The sequence below is a fragment of the Schistocerca cancellata genome, chromosome 4, assembly GCF_023864275.1.
Source record: "Schistocerca cancellata isolate TAMUIC-IGC-003103 chromosome 4, iqSchCanc2.1, whole genome shotgun sequence".
NCBI classification, from domain to species: Eukaryota; Metazoa; Arthropoda; class Insecta; order Orthoptera; family Acrididae; genus Schistocerca; species Schistocerca cancellata.
Window position 1 is genome coordinate 677354311 of NC_064629.1, and position 15070 is coordinate 677369380.

Here is a 15070-nt window from a genome sequence, read left to right on the forward strand (position 1 = left end):
TATAAATTTACTAAAATCTGTAAAACCAACCACACTGGATGCCACACTATAACTGGTTACTTTGCTCCTACAGAAAGTATATAACTTCTAGTCAAACACCACCTCCAATACACAGCCTGTAGCCAAACTTCTTACATCAAGGGCACCAAGCACTTCCCCCCGTGCTTCAGCATTGCCAGCTGGATCAGTAATTACTTGTCACTGTTGACACCATCTCTCTATATGCCATCCTCATGCCCCTGGTCAGCTGGCACTTACTGCTACCTCTCCTATTGAACTGCCAACTCTAAACATACCATCTCATTCCTTATTCACATGTCCAACTACAGCCTTATCAATGACTACTTCTCCTTCGAGTAGAAAATGTATGAACAAATCCACAGTATGGCCACAGGGAACCTCTTATTTAAACCTGTTTATTGCCCCTCTATGGGAAACCTTCCTAGCCATCCAAGATCTTAAAACTCTTATCTGATTAAAGTTCATTGATGATATCTATATATTCTGGATCTAGAACAAGATATACTATTGCCATTCCTCCACAGCTGTAACACTTTCTTTCCTCTTCATTTCACCCGGTCTTTTTCAAGAATCTGCACCACCTTCTTGGATGTTCACCTCTAGTTCTCCAATGGCTACATCTAAACCTCTATCCACACAAAGTCCACCAACTATCAACAGTACCTCCATTACAACAGCCACCATCCCTTTTAAAGTAGCAAATTTCTCTATATAGTATGTCCATTTGTGGGGGGTACATCTGAAGTGACAAACAGTCCTCTACCCAAAACAATGAAGTCTTGTTAAGGCCTTTACAAATGGGCATTAACCTCTAATCCTAGACTGTAAATAGATCTCCCGTGTCATGTTCACTCGTACCCTTAATTTCCCAAATACCTTTATGAACTAGCTGCAATGGAGCAATATCACCCCCAACTGTAAAAACTTAACTATATCCTCTGATAGTGCTTCAGCTACTTTTCATTTTGTACGCATCTCCCTTAGCAGTATTCCACTACTTAGCCAATTTATGAAACATCCTATGTCATCCTTATGCCACACCTAGGCACATACTCCCAATCCCTTCCTACACTTTTTGTATTCCTATGGAGATGCAGAGGTAACATTTGCCTGTCATATGCACCCATCCAGCAGATACTATCCCAGTCCCATCACAGATATATTCTACCCTACCAGATGTATGGCCACCAGGAAAAGCAGTTGCATCATATACCAGCTCTGTTGTAACTTCTACACAGCTGGGTAGGATCACCAACTAGCTGTCCACCTAAGTGAGTGGACACTGTCAGATTGTGACTAATAGCAAAGTTCACTACACAGTTACAGAACATGTTGGTGAGCATAATATACACAACTTTCATAGCTGATTCACAATCTGTGATATTTGGATTCCTCCCACATTCCTCCTTCCTCCTCCACCCAATAGTACCTTCTCTGAATTACGTACATGGGTACTGTCCTTCTAAAATATCCTTCAATCATGCAACATTTTTGGGCTCAATCTTAAGTAGCCCCAGTTCCACCAACACTGTCTCCTTGCCTTCCACTTCACTACTCCAGTACCCCAAACTCACACATTTCTCTATGTAGTCTCCTCCCAGCCACCCCGCCCACTTCACTGTGTACCAAACACAATTTCCCCTGGCTTTGCTAGGGCATGCTGACTGGTGCCACATTCCTGCCCAGTTCTATAGCTCCCCACTCCACTGATTTTCTCATCTCACCCACTCCACCTGACACAAACCCTCACATGATTCTGCATGCACTGCTGTATCCAGTCTTGTTTATGAGCCAGTTGATGGTGCTATGTTCAACTATACTGTAAGTGGTTACCCTAATGATTTGTTGTTTTATTCAGTCAGGACACAGGCATTTGTCATTAACTTCTAAAAAGCTTAAGAAATTTATACAAAATTTGTTGTAAAAAATATTATTGAGAAAACATACCTTATAATTAAAATGAACTGCTGACTCGGTAAAACCCGCTTCGTTGCCCACAATAACTGATGCTGAAGTCTCTTGACCGGCAGGACCTGTACGGCAAACAATTCTAACAGATACCTCATACTGTATTAGTTCACATGGAGTGTCTCCAATCCGAATTTTGCCTTTTACATCCTCTTCTTTCAGACCAAGATTACTTCCTTCAATGGTAACGAGGGTGCCACCTTCAACAGGACCACTCAGTGGTTTGATCTGAAAGAGATGAAATGTGAAATCATTACACATTCCCTCTTATAAGTATAATCCCAAAACATGTTTGCCCTTTACTTCACTAAAACAATCTTTCAGCTCTTGATACAGTTTTCTAAAAAATAGCAAAAATCAATGCTCAGCATTCTGGCCCAGACAGGCCAACAGCAATGAGTCCTCTGCCAGTCATGTCACTTGGATGCGGTATGGAGGGGCATGATGTCAGCACCCTGATCTCCCAGTAATTGTGAGCTTTCTTGACCTTGGAGCAGCTACTTCTCAATCAAGTAGCTTCTCAACTGGCCTTACAAGGCTAAGTGTACCCCGTTCCAGTACTCCACCAAGGAAAAATCCCTGGCAGTGCTGGGAATCGAACTCAGGTCTTCCGCACAGCAGCCAGATATGCTGTCCTTTGAGCTGTGGAATCAGACTTTCTAAGAAGACGGCACTGTATAACACATCTAAGGTAAATGTGACACACGGAAATTTTTACCAACATCACAATAGGAACTTGTATTCCCTACTGTACACGAGCAGTCGTTTCCATCAGTACCCTACCCACACTTGCTTCCAGGTGTGATTCAAATTCTCTTTGTCACTTGATGGTTCTCTCCTAATTTCTGAACTTCTGACACAAAGTTTTATTAGTAATTTCAGATGTAAATAATAATTCACTGCACTAAGTGGCAAGATATTAGTTAAATTCTTATTTCTTGTATACTGAAAACAATATGTTTTTAAATTACCATGTTTAAGAAATTTAAGTTATTTGACTCGCCATCTGTTAGTACACAATCCTGTGCACCTGCTTGCTGTGGGCAAATGAGGGACTGTGAGTTGCTTAATTTTACATAATCCCATAGATGATTAAATACACGGTCTGTTTTGATCACTATCTCAGCATATGGGGACCCTGACAGCTAACCTGATACTGTTACTCATGGTATGACAGGAGTGTATAATGGGAGTGGCCTATGTTTTTCATGCTGTTTTATGTTTTATGTCTGCTACTTAGTGAAAAATTTCTGACTATGAATGCTGGGTCATTCCATTCTCTTTTCACACCAAGAACATGACTTGATCTTATTGTATCTGGTGATGCAGCTAAAATGCTGTAAGACCTGTCATGCCTATAAATATAGGACTTACAGCTAAAGTGGTCTTATCTTTTCAATGTGATACACCGAGGCTGTCACTGCACTGATTACAAAGTCTGCTATTATTCCTTATTACTAGATTTTTGGAAAGTGCCACACTGCATACTCTTTACTCTGAGTAAAATATGTGAGTGGCTTGAAGGCTTTTTAAGTAATAGAACCCAGTATGTTTACCTGGACAGCAAGTGTTCATCTGACATGAATGTATCTTTTTTTTATCTGTAGTGTACAGGAATGTATAATCTTTGAGTGACTTAAAATAGAATTTCAATTTCGTGTGATGAATGGTAGCTTGCTCCATATTTGGAAAAATGTAAGTTACTGCACACAGGTAGGAAAAACAAACCTGTAATGTTCAAATACAGTGTTACTGTGTGCTGCTTGACAAAGAAATGTCAGTTAGATATGTAAGTGAAACATTGCAAGGCGATATGAAATAGAATGAGCAAATAAGATTGATTTTAGGGAAGACAAATGGTTGACTCTGGTTTATTGGGAGAATTCCGGGGAAGTGTAGCTCATCTGTAAAGAAGACCATGTACAGAACACATGTACAGGATCTGCATCAGATCAGATTAAAGGACATCAAAGCAATTCAGAGACATGCTACTAGATTAGTTACTGGTACATTCAGTCAAGATGTGTCATGGACATGCTCTGTGACATCAGATGGGAATCCCTGGAGGGAAGATGATGATCTTTTATTGAGAAATTATAGAGAACCACAATTTGTGACAGACCAGAGAATGATCCTACTGTCACCTACATGTACCTCCTGTAAGGACAGCAAAGACAAGGTAAGAGATATCAAGGATCATACAGAAGCACATAAACAGTCATTTTTCACTCACTCCATTTAGGAGTGGAACAGGAAAGGGAATTAGCAACAGTGGTACAACCGACCCTCTGCTGTACACCGTATGGTGGCTTGCAGAGTATGTATGTATATGCAGATTTAGTTGCATAATAATACAGCCATTATTGTAATATACATGGCCTCTCGGCTTGATCCTTATGCATCTTGGGATTTTCACAGCATGTAAAGGCCCTTGTGAAAGGTCTAACCTGTTTGTCAAGTCACCTCTTGTCTAGTTGCAGATTTCTCAAACAAGCCCGTACATGTGCAAAGAAATTAAGATGGTGGTCGAAGGAATGGCTTACAATGAGAGAGAGATTTACCCACAATTTTTTTTTAGGTTGTTTGTGGGACTGAAGCGACCACATTGCTACGGTCATTGGTCGAAAATCTTTTAAAGGAAATATTACTCTTAAAAGTCTACGACTACATCAACTTTCTTTGAATGGGCAATGAAACTATTAACAACTTCTCAAAGCCCTCGCAGAAGAGGAAACTTGTCTGTCAATGCTCTTATCTAGCCACAGATGTGTCAAACAAACCTGCACAAGGACCAAGAAGGCTTGTCTGTTGAACCTTACATGTGAAGCAGATGCTTTTTATGTATGTTGTATTTTTGTACTATCGGGAATGGCTACAAATGCAGAGGAAGTATTTTTAACATTGACTCCGGCACTGTGTTTCAAAGAAGAAGAAAACAAGACGCTGGTCCAGGGAATGTTTTACAATGAGAGAGAAATATACACAAGAAAACCTATTAATGGAAATGTTGCACTCAGACTCTGATGATTACATCACCTTTCTGCAGGTGGTCAGTGAAATTTGTTAAGAGTTCCTTCAAACTCACTTTGAAAAAGAAGAGAAATGTATGCAACAATTTATGCTTTTCTACTTGCCTCTCTAATGACAGTTCATTAAAATACCATAACGTAGCATCATATAACGCACATCGTCCGCGGAAGATTTATTTTATTTCATTGCGTTCCAGCTTGTATGTATGCGTAAAAACAGTGATTCTGTTAGTTGGGGAAACTCACGATATGGTGAGATAAATTGTAATAAAACAATTTTTCACTAAACATATGAGGCGAATTATCGACACAAACAACGCCTGCCATCTTGTCAATTTCCGACAATCAAAATTTCTCGCAAACACTTCAAACAAGCTTTGTGATTGACAAGCACGTCAAACAGAAGTATACACTGTAAAATATTCGGCAAGCGTGGTTAAGTTTGACAAAATGTTCATTCATTTTCGGGGGCCGTAAAACAAAACGAAAAACGCCGAGCTGAAGACAAATACGGAAAAGTTGCCTCGTTTCCGCCAAGTTCCATAGTACAACATCACCAAATGATGTTAGTAAAATTAAATGTAGCATGAAATTTACATATGCAAGTGTTCCTCAAAGACAATTATATTATGCTTTATTAAGTACAACAAATGGTTTTTACTGAGTTGCGAATATATGAGCAGGGCGAGATGGTTTTGTAGATTATAAAAATAATGCCCTCCAAGACGAAAGAAAAACCGCCGATAAAGACGTGTAAACACCTCACAATGCTGGAAAGGAGCAGAGTGACCGTTGTCGAGTATTGTCTGCGTGCGATGCAAACAGCGGTGTCTCAGTTGGCTACAGATCAAATAAAATAACTTGTGAGTGACAGATTGCAGTGGCTTGCTTGACAAGTCTCTGAGTGTCCCTGCAAAACAGGCAACACGGCGAGCACGTGGCGCTCGAGAAAGAACTGAGACTGGTTACTGGCTGGCCCCTAACACTCAGTTCGCTGAAACGTCAGTCAGTCACAAAGTTATTTTAATCCAAGAATAGTTTCGGAAATTGGTTGAGTGCCACACTTAATCGTTTTCAGAATTCCAAGTCATCTGTTCCAAGTATCAAAGCCGTCCCAGCTGACGGTAAAACTGAAAGTTTACCATACTGCGTTCATCGCAAGAATAAACCTGATTTTAACAAACAGAAACGCGTAGATTGGTCAGAATCCGTAGCACACTTACAATGGTATTGCTACGCTCTTGGAAGTAGGCCCTACTTATGATTAGATATATTATAACTAATTTACGTTAAATGAACCTTTAAGATATTCAAATGTATTAACAGACCTCAATTTTTTCTTAATCACGATTTAACAATGTGTTGTTTTTTTTCAAAAATCGTGTACAATCACAGTTGTTGCGCTGTTAATACGCAGTATGAAAATGGCTGAGTCTGCTTCCTGTTCCGTAGTGAAACACGCTTGTGGAACATGGTTAAAAAGCGCCGAGAAATAGGTTGTTCTTAGCGCTTTTCATAAATTTACAGACATAATCGGCTTTGATGTTCCCCGAGGGACTGTATTATATACAGTTGATACCTATAAGGGCAAGGGCGTACCCAGGATCTGAATTGGGGGGGGGGGGGGGGAGGGGGGCGCAGGTCATACTAGTCTCAGGAAACAAGGACTCGAGACAACATACAGCACTTCTTATTAAATAAAACAGTAAACTAGTGAAAAACTGCGAATATCTTCTAGGGGGGGGGCAACTGCCCCCCCTACCCCTCGCTGGGTACGCCCATGTATACGGGTATAGATGTTTAGCGGAATTGGTAGCGTGGCAGACTCAGTTCCTTACCGCATTTAGTGGTTCGCTTGTTCAAGTCTCATGTGAGTCATTTCTTTTTCCTCGTTCAATCTGAAATACGTACATCTCCTATTTGTAAAATTCATTATCATTTTTATGAATAATGCAAGTCTTCTTGTTTTTAATTACATACTGCGCGCGAAATTTCTGTTTCTATTTCAAACATAAATTCTCAATTATCGATATTTTATGAAAGACCATTAATAAAAGTTGCTTAAATTAAGAAAACTTAACAATCTAATTTCTTCAGACAAAAATGAAAAATCAAATACTCTTTATTTGGATTACTCCATTGTGTTATGCCACAGATGTAGATAAGTGTCGTATAAACATAAAAACAGTCGTTTTCACACCATCTAACACACTGTACAAACGCTGCATTTTTACGTTTCCCACTGTACCATTACAATATGAACCCAACAGAACTGATCTGAAGCCAAGAGAAGGGATTTGGCCCGAGAAATAACCAGACTGTTAAGCTGCGAGATGTACTGGAACTAAAAAGCACGCAGCTTTTTCATGCGTCACTGCCGAACGCTGGCGGGATATACAACGGCAAGTCATTAGAAGAGGAGAAGGTTGGCTTCCTGGATTACGTTGTTGATTGCCTCGTTATCAACGTAGCAGAACTGATATGTATATTTCGGATTCATATAAGGAAGGAGCTAAGAACCAACCAGACTACTGACGGTAGTTAATACCTTCAGTATTCAACAGTACGGTGATGGTTCAAATGGCTCTGAGCACTATGGGTCTTAACAACTGTGGTCATCAGTCCCCTAGAACTTAGAACTACTTAAACCTAACTAACCTAAGGACATCACACACATCCATGCCCGAGGCAGGATTCGAACCTGCAGTATGGTTTTGTATCACACATAACTCGCCCAGAAAAATTACCCTGTGTTAAAGTTGAGAATTTTCATCACTCTTATTTGTGATTAGAATACTGTGTCAGGCGAGAACGAGAGCATTTTATGCTTTCCGTCTGGTCACCTAAGAAGTGCGCGATAGTGCTGGAGTTTCGTCGAATATTATTCCACGGCTCTTTAAAAATTAAATGACATCGAAGCTATATTCTTTCTTTGCTCGTCTCATTTTACGTCTGAACTGCAATTGCTCACATCACTACAGGTAAGTTGGATCTCTGACTGATTAGTGCTGTCCAAGTCGCCGGTAAAGCTGTTGTCCCGCGTGTAGCACAGCATAAAATGTGCCCTTACGATAGTACTTGACTGTAATGATTACAGCCGGTCGCTGTGGCCGAGCGGTTCTAGGCGCTTCAGTCTGGAACCGCGCGACCGCTACTGTCGCAGGTTCGAATCCTGCCTCGGGCATGGATGTGTGTGATGTCGTAAGGTTAGTTAGGTTTCAGTAGTTCTAAGTTCTAGGGGACTGATGACCTCAGATGTTAAGTCCCATAGTGCTCAGAGCCATTTGAACCATTTTTTTTGTAATGGTCACAACTTGGCTTCCGCTCCATCTGAAACGGATTCCAATGAGATTCAAGCAAACGCGGAAGAATACATGGCGGAATGTTTACATCAGGTTTATTCTTATGATGAACAGAGTATATTGTATTGTATGTTAACCGGGGGCCTTGAAACGACGGAGAGGCTCCGTCCCCGCCGCAACCGCAGTGGTCCACAACCCCACGACGACTACCGCAGTCCACTTCACCCCTCCTTCGCCCCACACCGAACCTAGGGTTATTGTGCGGTTCGGCCCCCGGTGGACCCCGCAGGGAACGTCTCACACCAGACGAGTGTAGGCCCTATGTTTGCGTGGTAGAGTAATGGTGGTGTACGCCGAAGTGGAGAACTTGCTTGCGCAGCAATCGCCGACATAGTGTAGCTAAGGCGGAATAAGGGGATCCAGCCCGCATTCGCCGTGGCTGATGGAAAACCACCTAAAAACCATCCACAGACTGGCCGGCTCACCCGACCTCGACACAAGTCCGCCGGGCGGATTCGTGCCGGGGACCAGGCGCTCCTTCCCGCCCGGAAAGCGGTGCGTTAGACCGCACGGCCAACCGGGCGGGCAACAGAGTATAGCTATGACATAAACAGAGTGAGGGGTAGGAATGCATTATTTGAAAGAACTGACCATGTCGATGCGGGGCTTGGGACACTCGTTGACGGGCGTGCGCTGGCAGCTGTCGCTGTAGCTGCAGGTAAGACCGCACCACGTGCACTGGTACTTGGCCGCTCGCGTCACACACAGCGAGCAGTCGGGGTGCTCCCGGTGCGAACCCAGGATGTCGCACTTGTACAGGATCACGCTGATGTTGTCCACGTGGTGGTTGCGGTTCCACACGATTGTCACACTCGCCCGGTATTCCCCAGAGTTGGCTTCGTACGAATACTGCACAAATGTTAACAACAATTATGAGTACACACACACACACACACACACACACACACACAACTGATTTCAAGGTGCTTTACGATGTATATTAAGGGGCTCCGGAACGCCCTATACTTGCAATGTTAAAATAACGCTTATAAATTACATCTTTCCTCACAAAGTATTTGAGGTAGGAAGTTGAACTTTTTACAGATTATTTATTGGAATATGGGCTACAACTTAACACAGGGATTTTACAAAATTTTAGTTCAGTTATTAAAGATGATTTTTTTTCTATTGTAATGAAAATTCACAACTTTTTTTGCAATTTTTTATTTATATATTCAAAAATATACAGTTTTTTGGAAAAAGGCTGTGTTAAATTATGCAGAAGGTACTGTGTAACATTTACTGAAAGTTTGAAACAAATATGTTTGGAACATCCTTAGAAAACATGTAATTAGTATGAGAAAATAAAAGTTTTGGGAATCGAGCGACAAAGATTGGATTGACTTTTTAGTGCATTCCAGGTTCATAGGATGGATTATCTTCATCCTCTGCAAACTACTCCTCCAGCTTCCTCTTGTTCCTCCTCCTGTTTACTTTTGCTTGTATTTCTAGACTCTTTACAGCCCTGTCTGCAGCCCGAAGGCGTTCCTTGTCTAAAGCAAGCATCGCTCGTACCATGTTAGAATGTTATTATTTACAGTAATAAGACATACCTTTGGCTTTCCAACATTTCTCCTTTTCTTAAAAGCCTTCAGAGGATTTCTAATAACTTTACTTTTACTCATTATTATACTTCAACAAAACAGAGACTCAAGAAACAGAATTAATTACGAATATTTTCGAGATAACGACAGAGTAAATAAACATGAAACAATCGACAATCACACCAGCGATATATATTGAACCATCACAGGTTAGCCACAACACATGCTTTATCTCACATCACTAAAATGTACCTGATGAACACGGACGTTAATAATAACACCATTTGACAGCAGTTTAACAGCGCCACAGTGGGTCACGCCCATGTAGAACACATTTCAAAAAAAATTTAAAAATAGTTGTAGTCTTCGGAATTGAATAAATTATATATCTATTAAAAGGTAATAGTCTGCAGATTCAGAAAACGCAAAAAAGTAAAAATTGAACTTTTCATGATTTTGAGCCTTTCCGGAGCCCCTTAACAGAAAGAGCACAATACTTAAATTATTTGGCCTACCTCCATCAAGTCACTAAATACAACAGCTGCATCAAGTCACCGAATGTCAGTGGTGCCGTGCACTATCTGATCGACAGTACCCAGGTACCCCTATGTATTACGGAACTGACTACTAGGCGTCACGAGAGGCGAACTCGCCAGCATAAACGGAGGCGGGTAGTACTATGTTGTCAATAAAGAAGCAGTACAACAGCAGAGTGAGTCGCGGGGGGGGGGGGGGGGGGGAATGAAATGATCGTATGGCATTGTTGGCCGGGAGGCCCCATCCGGGGAAGTTAGGCCACTGAGTGCAAGTCTTACTTCAATCGACGTCACTTGCATGCCGGGAATGAGGGTGGAATGATGATGAGGGCAACACAACACCCAGTCCACGAGCGGAGAAAACCTCCAATCCAGCCGGGAATCGAACCCTGGCCCGCTGCATGGGAGGCAAGCATGGCACCACTTCTCATTTTGTTCGTTATTGTTCGTTGCGCTTCTTCGGCGCGGATGCCCCATGACACCTGTTCAAGTTCACTGTTGACCAGTTAGAGGGCAGCTAACCCTCTGACCGAACACGCTGAGCTACTGTGTCGGCAACACCACGCACCTAAGCATGCGGACCGCTCAGGGGAGTTCAGTGACTTTGCACGTGGACTGGTTGATGTATGTTACCTGACTGACAAATCCGTCAGGGACATTTCAATCCCAAAACTGCCCAAGTGGACTGCTGGTGATGTGATTGTGAAGTGGGAACGCGAATGAAAAATCACGACTACTCAGACCTCACGTTCTGGCGGACAGCGACCGTCGAGAATTGCGGAAGGTGGTTGCAGAAATCGCATGGAAGCAGTGGTCGGATTACTCATGAGTTCCATGGCACTATCAGAAGTCTAGCTACCACACTGACTGTGTGTAGGAAGTTAAAAAGAATGGGCTACAATGGTCGAGTAGCTCCTCATAAGCCACATGTTTCTGCAATCAATGTTAAGCGAAGCTTACACCATACGAGCGACGCCACTGGACAGTGGATAACTGGAAACGAGTGATCTGGAGTGGTAAATCACCCTACATCCTGTGGCAATCCGATGGAAGGGTTTAGGTTAGGTGAATGCTTGGAGAAGTTACCTGCCATCATGTGTAATGCCAACAATGAAGTAAGGAAAAGGTCCTGTTACGGTATGGGAGTGTTTCTCGTGGTTAGACTGTCGTCCCCTTATTGCGCTTAAGAAACCGCTAAATGCCAAAGGATATAAACAGAATTTGCACCGTTGTGTACTGCGTACAGTAGAGGAACAGTTCGTAAAACAGTACTTCTGAGGAATTGGTTTGTGGACAATAACTTTCCTGATATGGGCTGACCTGCCCAGAGTCCAATATGACTACCGTCTGTGGTTTCGGCTCTTGAGAATTAAAGAGCTGCCATTCCTCAGCAGACATTCGGACACCTCCCTGGGAGAGTCCTCTGCAGCGTTCAATGCGCCATAAAGGCTGAGGGTGGACGCACCCCATTTTAATGCCCATTTAATGTCCACTAAGGTCCACTAAGGTGTCCGGTTACTTTTGATCAGATAGTGAGATGAGCAAAAGCAACAGCTGCGTCAGTTCGCCCAGTGTCAGTGGTACCGTATATTCTAAGGGAGGAGAAACTTTTCGAAATGTAGCAAGTTCTACAATTTCACATGGAAGTACGCCTGTAAGTCATTCGGTTGAAAATAAGACACTACTTCTGGAGGTTGATATCTGTCCAAAACACGGCTTGAACCTAGATACCAAGTGATTGTTAGACACTGTCAAAAACAGAATGAGATTTTCACAGAAGCTCTTCTGTGAACCTTGCAGAACTAGCACTCCTGGAAGAAAGGATATTGCGGAGACATGGCTTAGCCACAGCCTGGGGGATGTTTCCAGAATGAGATTTTCACTCTGCAGTGGAGTGTGCGCTGATATGAAACTTCCTGGCAGATTAAAACTGTGTGCTGGACTGAGACTCGAACTCGGGACCTTTGCCTTTCGCGGGCAAGTGCTCTACCATCTGAGTTACCCAAGCGTGACTCAAGGTTCGCAGAAGAGCTTCTGTGAAGTTTGGAAGGTAGGAGACGAGGTACTGGCCGAATTGAAGCTGTGAGGAATGGTCGTGAGTCGTGCTTGGGTAGCTCAGATGGTAGAGCACTTGCCCGCGAAAGGCTAAGGTCCCGAGTTCCAGTCTCGGTCCGGTACACAGTTTTAATCTGCCAGGAAGCTTCACTGTCAACAACAATTTTGTACAGTTCTACTAACACAATAACGAAGTGTCATATTAATGATCATGAGAGGCATACAGTTATGCGCTGAAAATATTACAAAACCGAACCTGGATGAGTCATATTAGACAGATCTCACCGAAAGGAATCTCTAAAATGTTTGAAGAAGTCAGAGTTGTACATGTTATCCAAGCAAAACAAAACAGAATGATTTACGCTCATTCATTTAATTTACTTCACATTATCTGTAAGCTGAGTTACTCTTCAACAAAGCGGAAGAAAATGACCGACTGAAAATTCCTTACTTTACTTTAAAAACAGCTACATTTCCTACAGGATATTTCATAGGCTCTGGAAAGTTGAAATACTGAATACGCATCTGCCTGAAACCTTCGTGAACTAATGCTTAACCCTTACACATACATTTCTTAGTTTCTTTCAAAATCATATTTTGTACTCATTTTTGTGATGCAAGTAAAAGAAATACTTCTAACAATAAAGAGCATTAATGAGTACATGTAATACGAGACAGTTGTCAAAACAGTAAGCAGCTTAAAAAGACCTCTACAGGACGTTTTAGGAGTAACACCAGACATCATTCTTAACACGTTATTTACTCTTCAGCCATTACCTTTGGCTTCCGCAACACATGCTTCTATACTCAGTTCGTAGAGTAAGACCACTAAGCCAAAGTGATGTTACTCATTTTATGCAAAGAAGAATTCTCTTTTGCAACACTATTCACGACATCTTATCTACTTGTGTTACCTTAATAAATTGGAAACAGATTATGTAATATTCTGTTTTGATACGGCAGAAAAAGTAGTTGATGAAATACCTACCGTCGTTTTGTCACACACGATGAAGCGATTGGACTCGACGCGAGCAGGGACCATCATCTTGGCATCCTCGATATTCACGATGCACTGAAAACCAGTGTGGCCTACTTGCGGATGGGGAAGGTTCTCCACCTCTAATACGATCTCTTTTGGTACGTTGTTTGGCAGCAGAATATCTTCCTTGGGATGCCTGAAACGTGGGCAGTAGCTGGCTCCGTGGGTCACGAGTTGCACTGGATTCTGCGAACAAAAACACAAGCGTTGCACATTTATTCATGAATCTGGCACAGCGTAAATACTTAACACCAATGACCCACATCCTTTGGTGTTCCAAGGTGCGACAGGTTGCGTCCTTAGCGAAATATGTCTCAATAAACCACAAACTGGGAAACATATTGAATTTACTTTACGCATCTAATAATCAGACGACAAACGAAACATTCTTTGTGGAAATGGCCTCGTGGAACCACTGAGGCGTCTGACGTGTTTCCTGATATTATTTACATCGCTGTTTGTGTCCGGAAACACGGTCCGTTGAAACAAATTGGCCAGTTGCAGATTGGCTCAAATGGTTCAAATGGCTCTGAGCACTATGGGACTTAACATCTGAGGTCATCAGTCCCCTAGAACTTAGAAATACTTAAACCTACCTAACCTAAGGACATCACACACATCCATGCCCGAGGCAGGATTCGAACCTGCGACCGTAGCGTTCGCGTGGTTCCAGGCTGAAGCGCCTAGAACCGCTCGGCCACATCGGCCGGCTACCAGTTGCAGACCGAGCGTGAGTCATGTATACCCATCCGATCACAAGCCTGGAAAAGGGTAGGTCAATGTGCAGGAGCCATGCTCACTGAGGTGTTGTGAACTTACCGACCGTAGGCTTTCGACACGTGACGCCAATGTAGCGTTTCCGATCACAGATATTTTAGCTGTGCGTGCATTTTCCGACCGCCTGGTAACAAGAACATTCCTTAACATTTTATCCAGGTTTAGGACTGGCTACTCGCGTATTACATGGGCATGTTGAATTTTTTTCATTTGTTTCTCTACAACATTACTGCAGCAAATGGTTAAACCTTTTGTCTTATTTTATGAGTTTTAATTCCTCACTCAGTTTTTTGTAAGAAAGTCAGAGATTTTAACCATCATCTTAAATGGTCCGAGTCGTTATATACTTTTATAATGTCTTTTAACATTTTGGGGAGATTTATGTGTCTTTCTTTTCTTTTTAGAAGAGGCAGGCTAATGGAATCTTTTTTAATTTCAAGTATGGCGTTTAATGCTTCCACCTTCAGCTTATTTATCAGAATGTCTACGTTCGGATGTTTTTAGTTTATTGAGTAGTTTAGGTTCCTACGCCAAAATCCAACAGTTTTCACGGTCCTGTGCCGCTGGATAAGACACCCACATTTCAATTGGCATGATAAGATTTTCCATCCAATGACTGACGTTATAAGCTGCGAATTGCATCACCTTTTCTCCACTGAGCATTTCCTCCATTATTAACACCCACTCCTCATCAACACTGTTTACTGGAAGTCGTGCGACTACAGCACATATGCGTCGA

The 15070-nt window shown here is 42.3% G+C and overlaps 1 protein-coding gene across 1 annotated transcript in view; it reads right to left on the reverse strand.

Annotated features, from left to right (window-relative positions):
- The window catches only part of LOC126184378 (plexin-B), a 981143-nt gene that overhangs the window by 45992 nt on the left and 920081 nt on the right, over positions 1 to 15070 (reverse strand). The window contains exons 7-9 of the mRNA XM_049926762.1: positions 13504 to 13740; positions 8972 to 9229; positions 1969 to 2217 (exon numbers count right to left, since the gene is read on the reverse strand). Of these exons, the coding sequence (XP_049782719.1) occupies positions 1969 to 2217; positions 8972 to 9229; positions 13504 to 13740 (744 nt within the window). The remainder of the gene's footprint in view (positions 1 to 1968; positions 2218 to 8971; positions 9230 to 13503; positions 13741 to 15070) is intronic.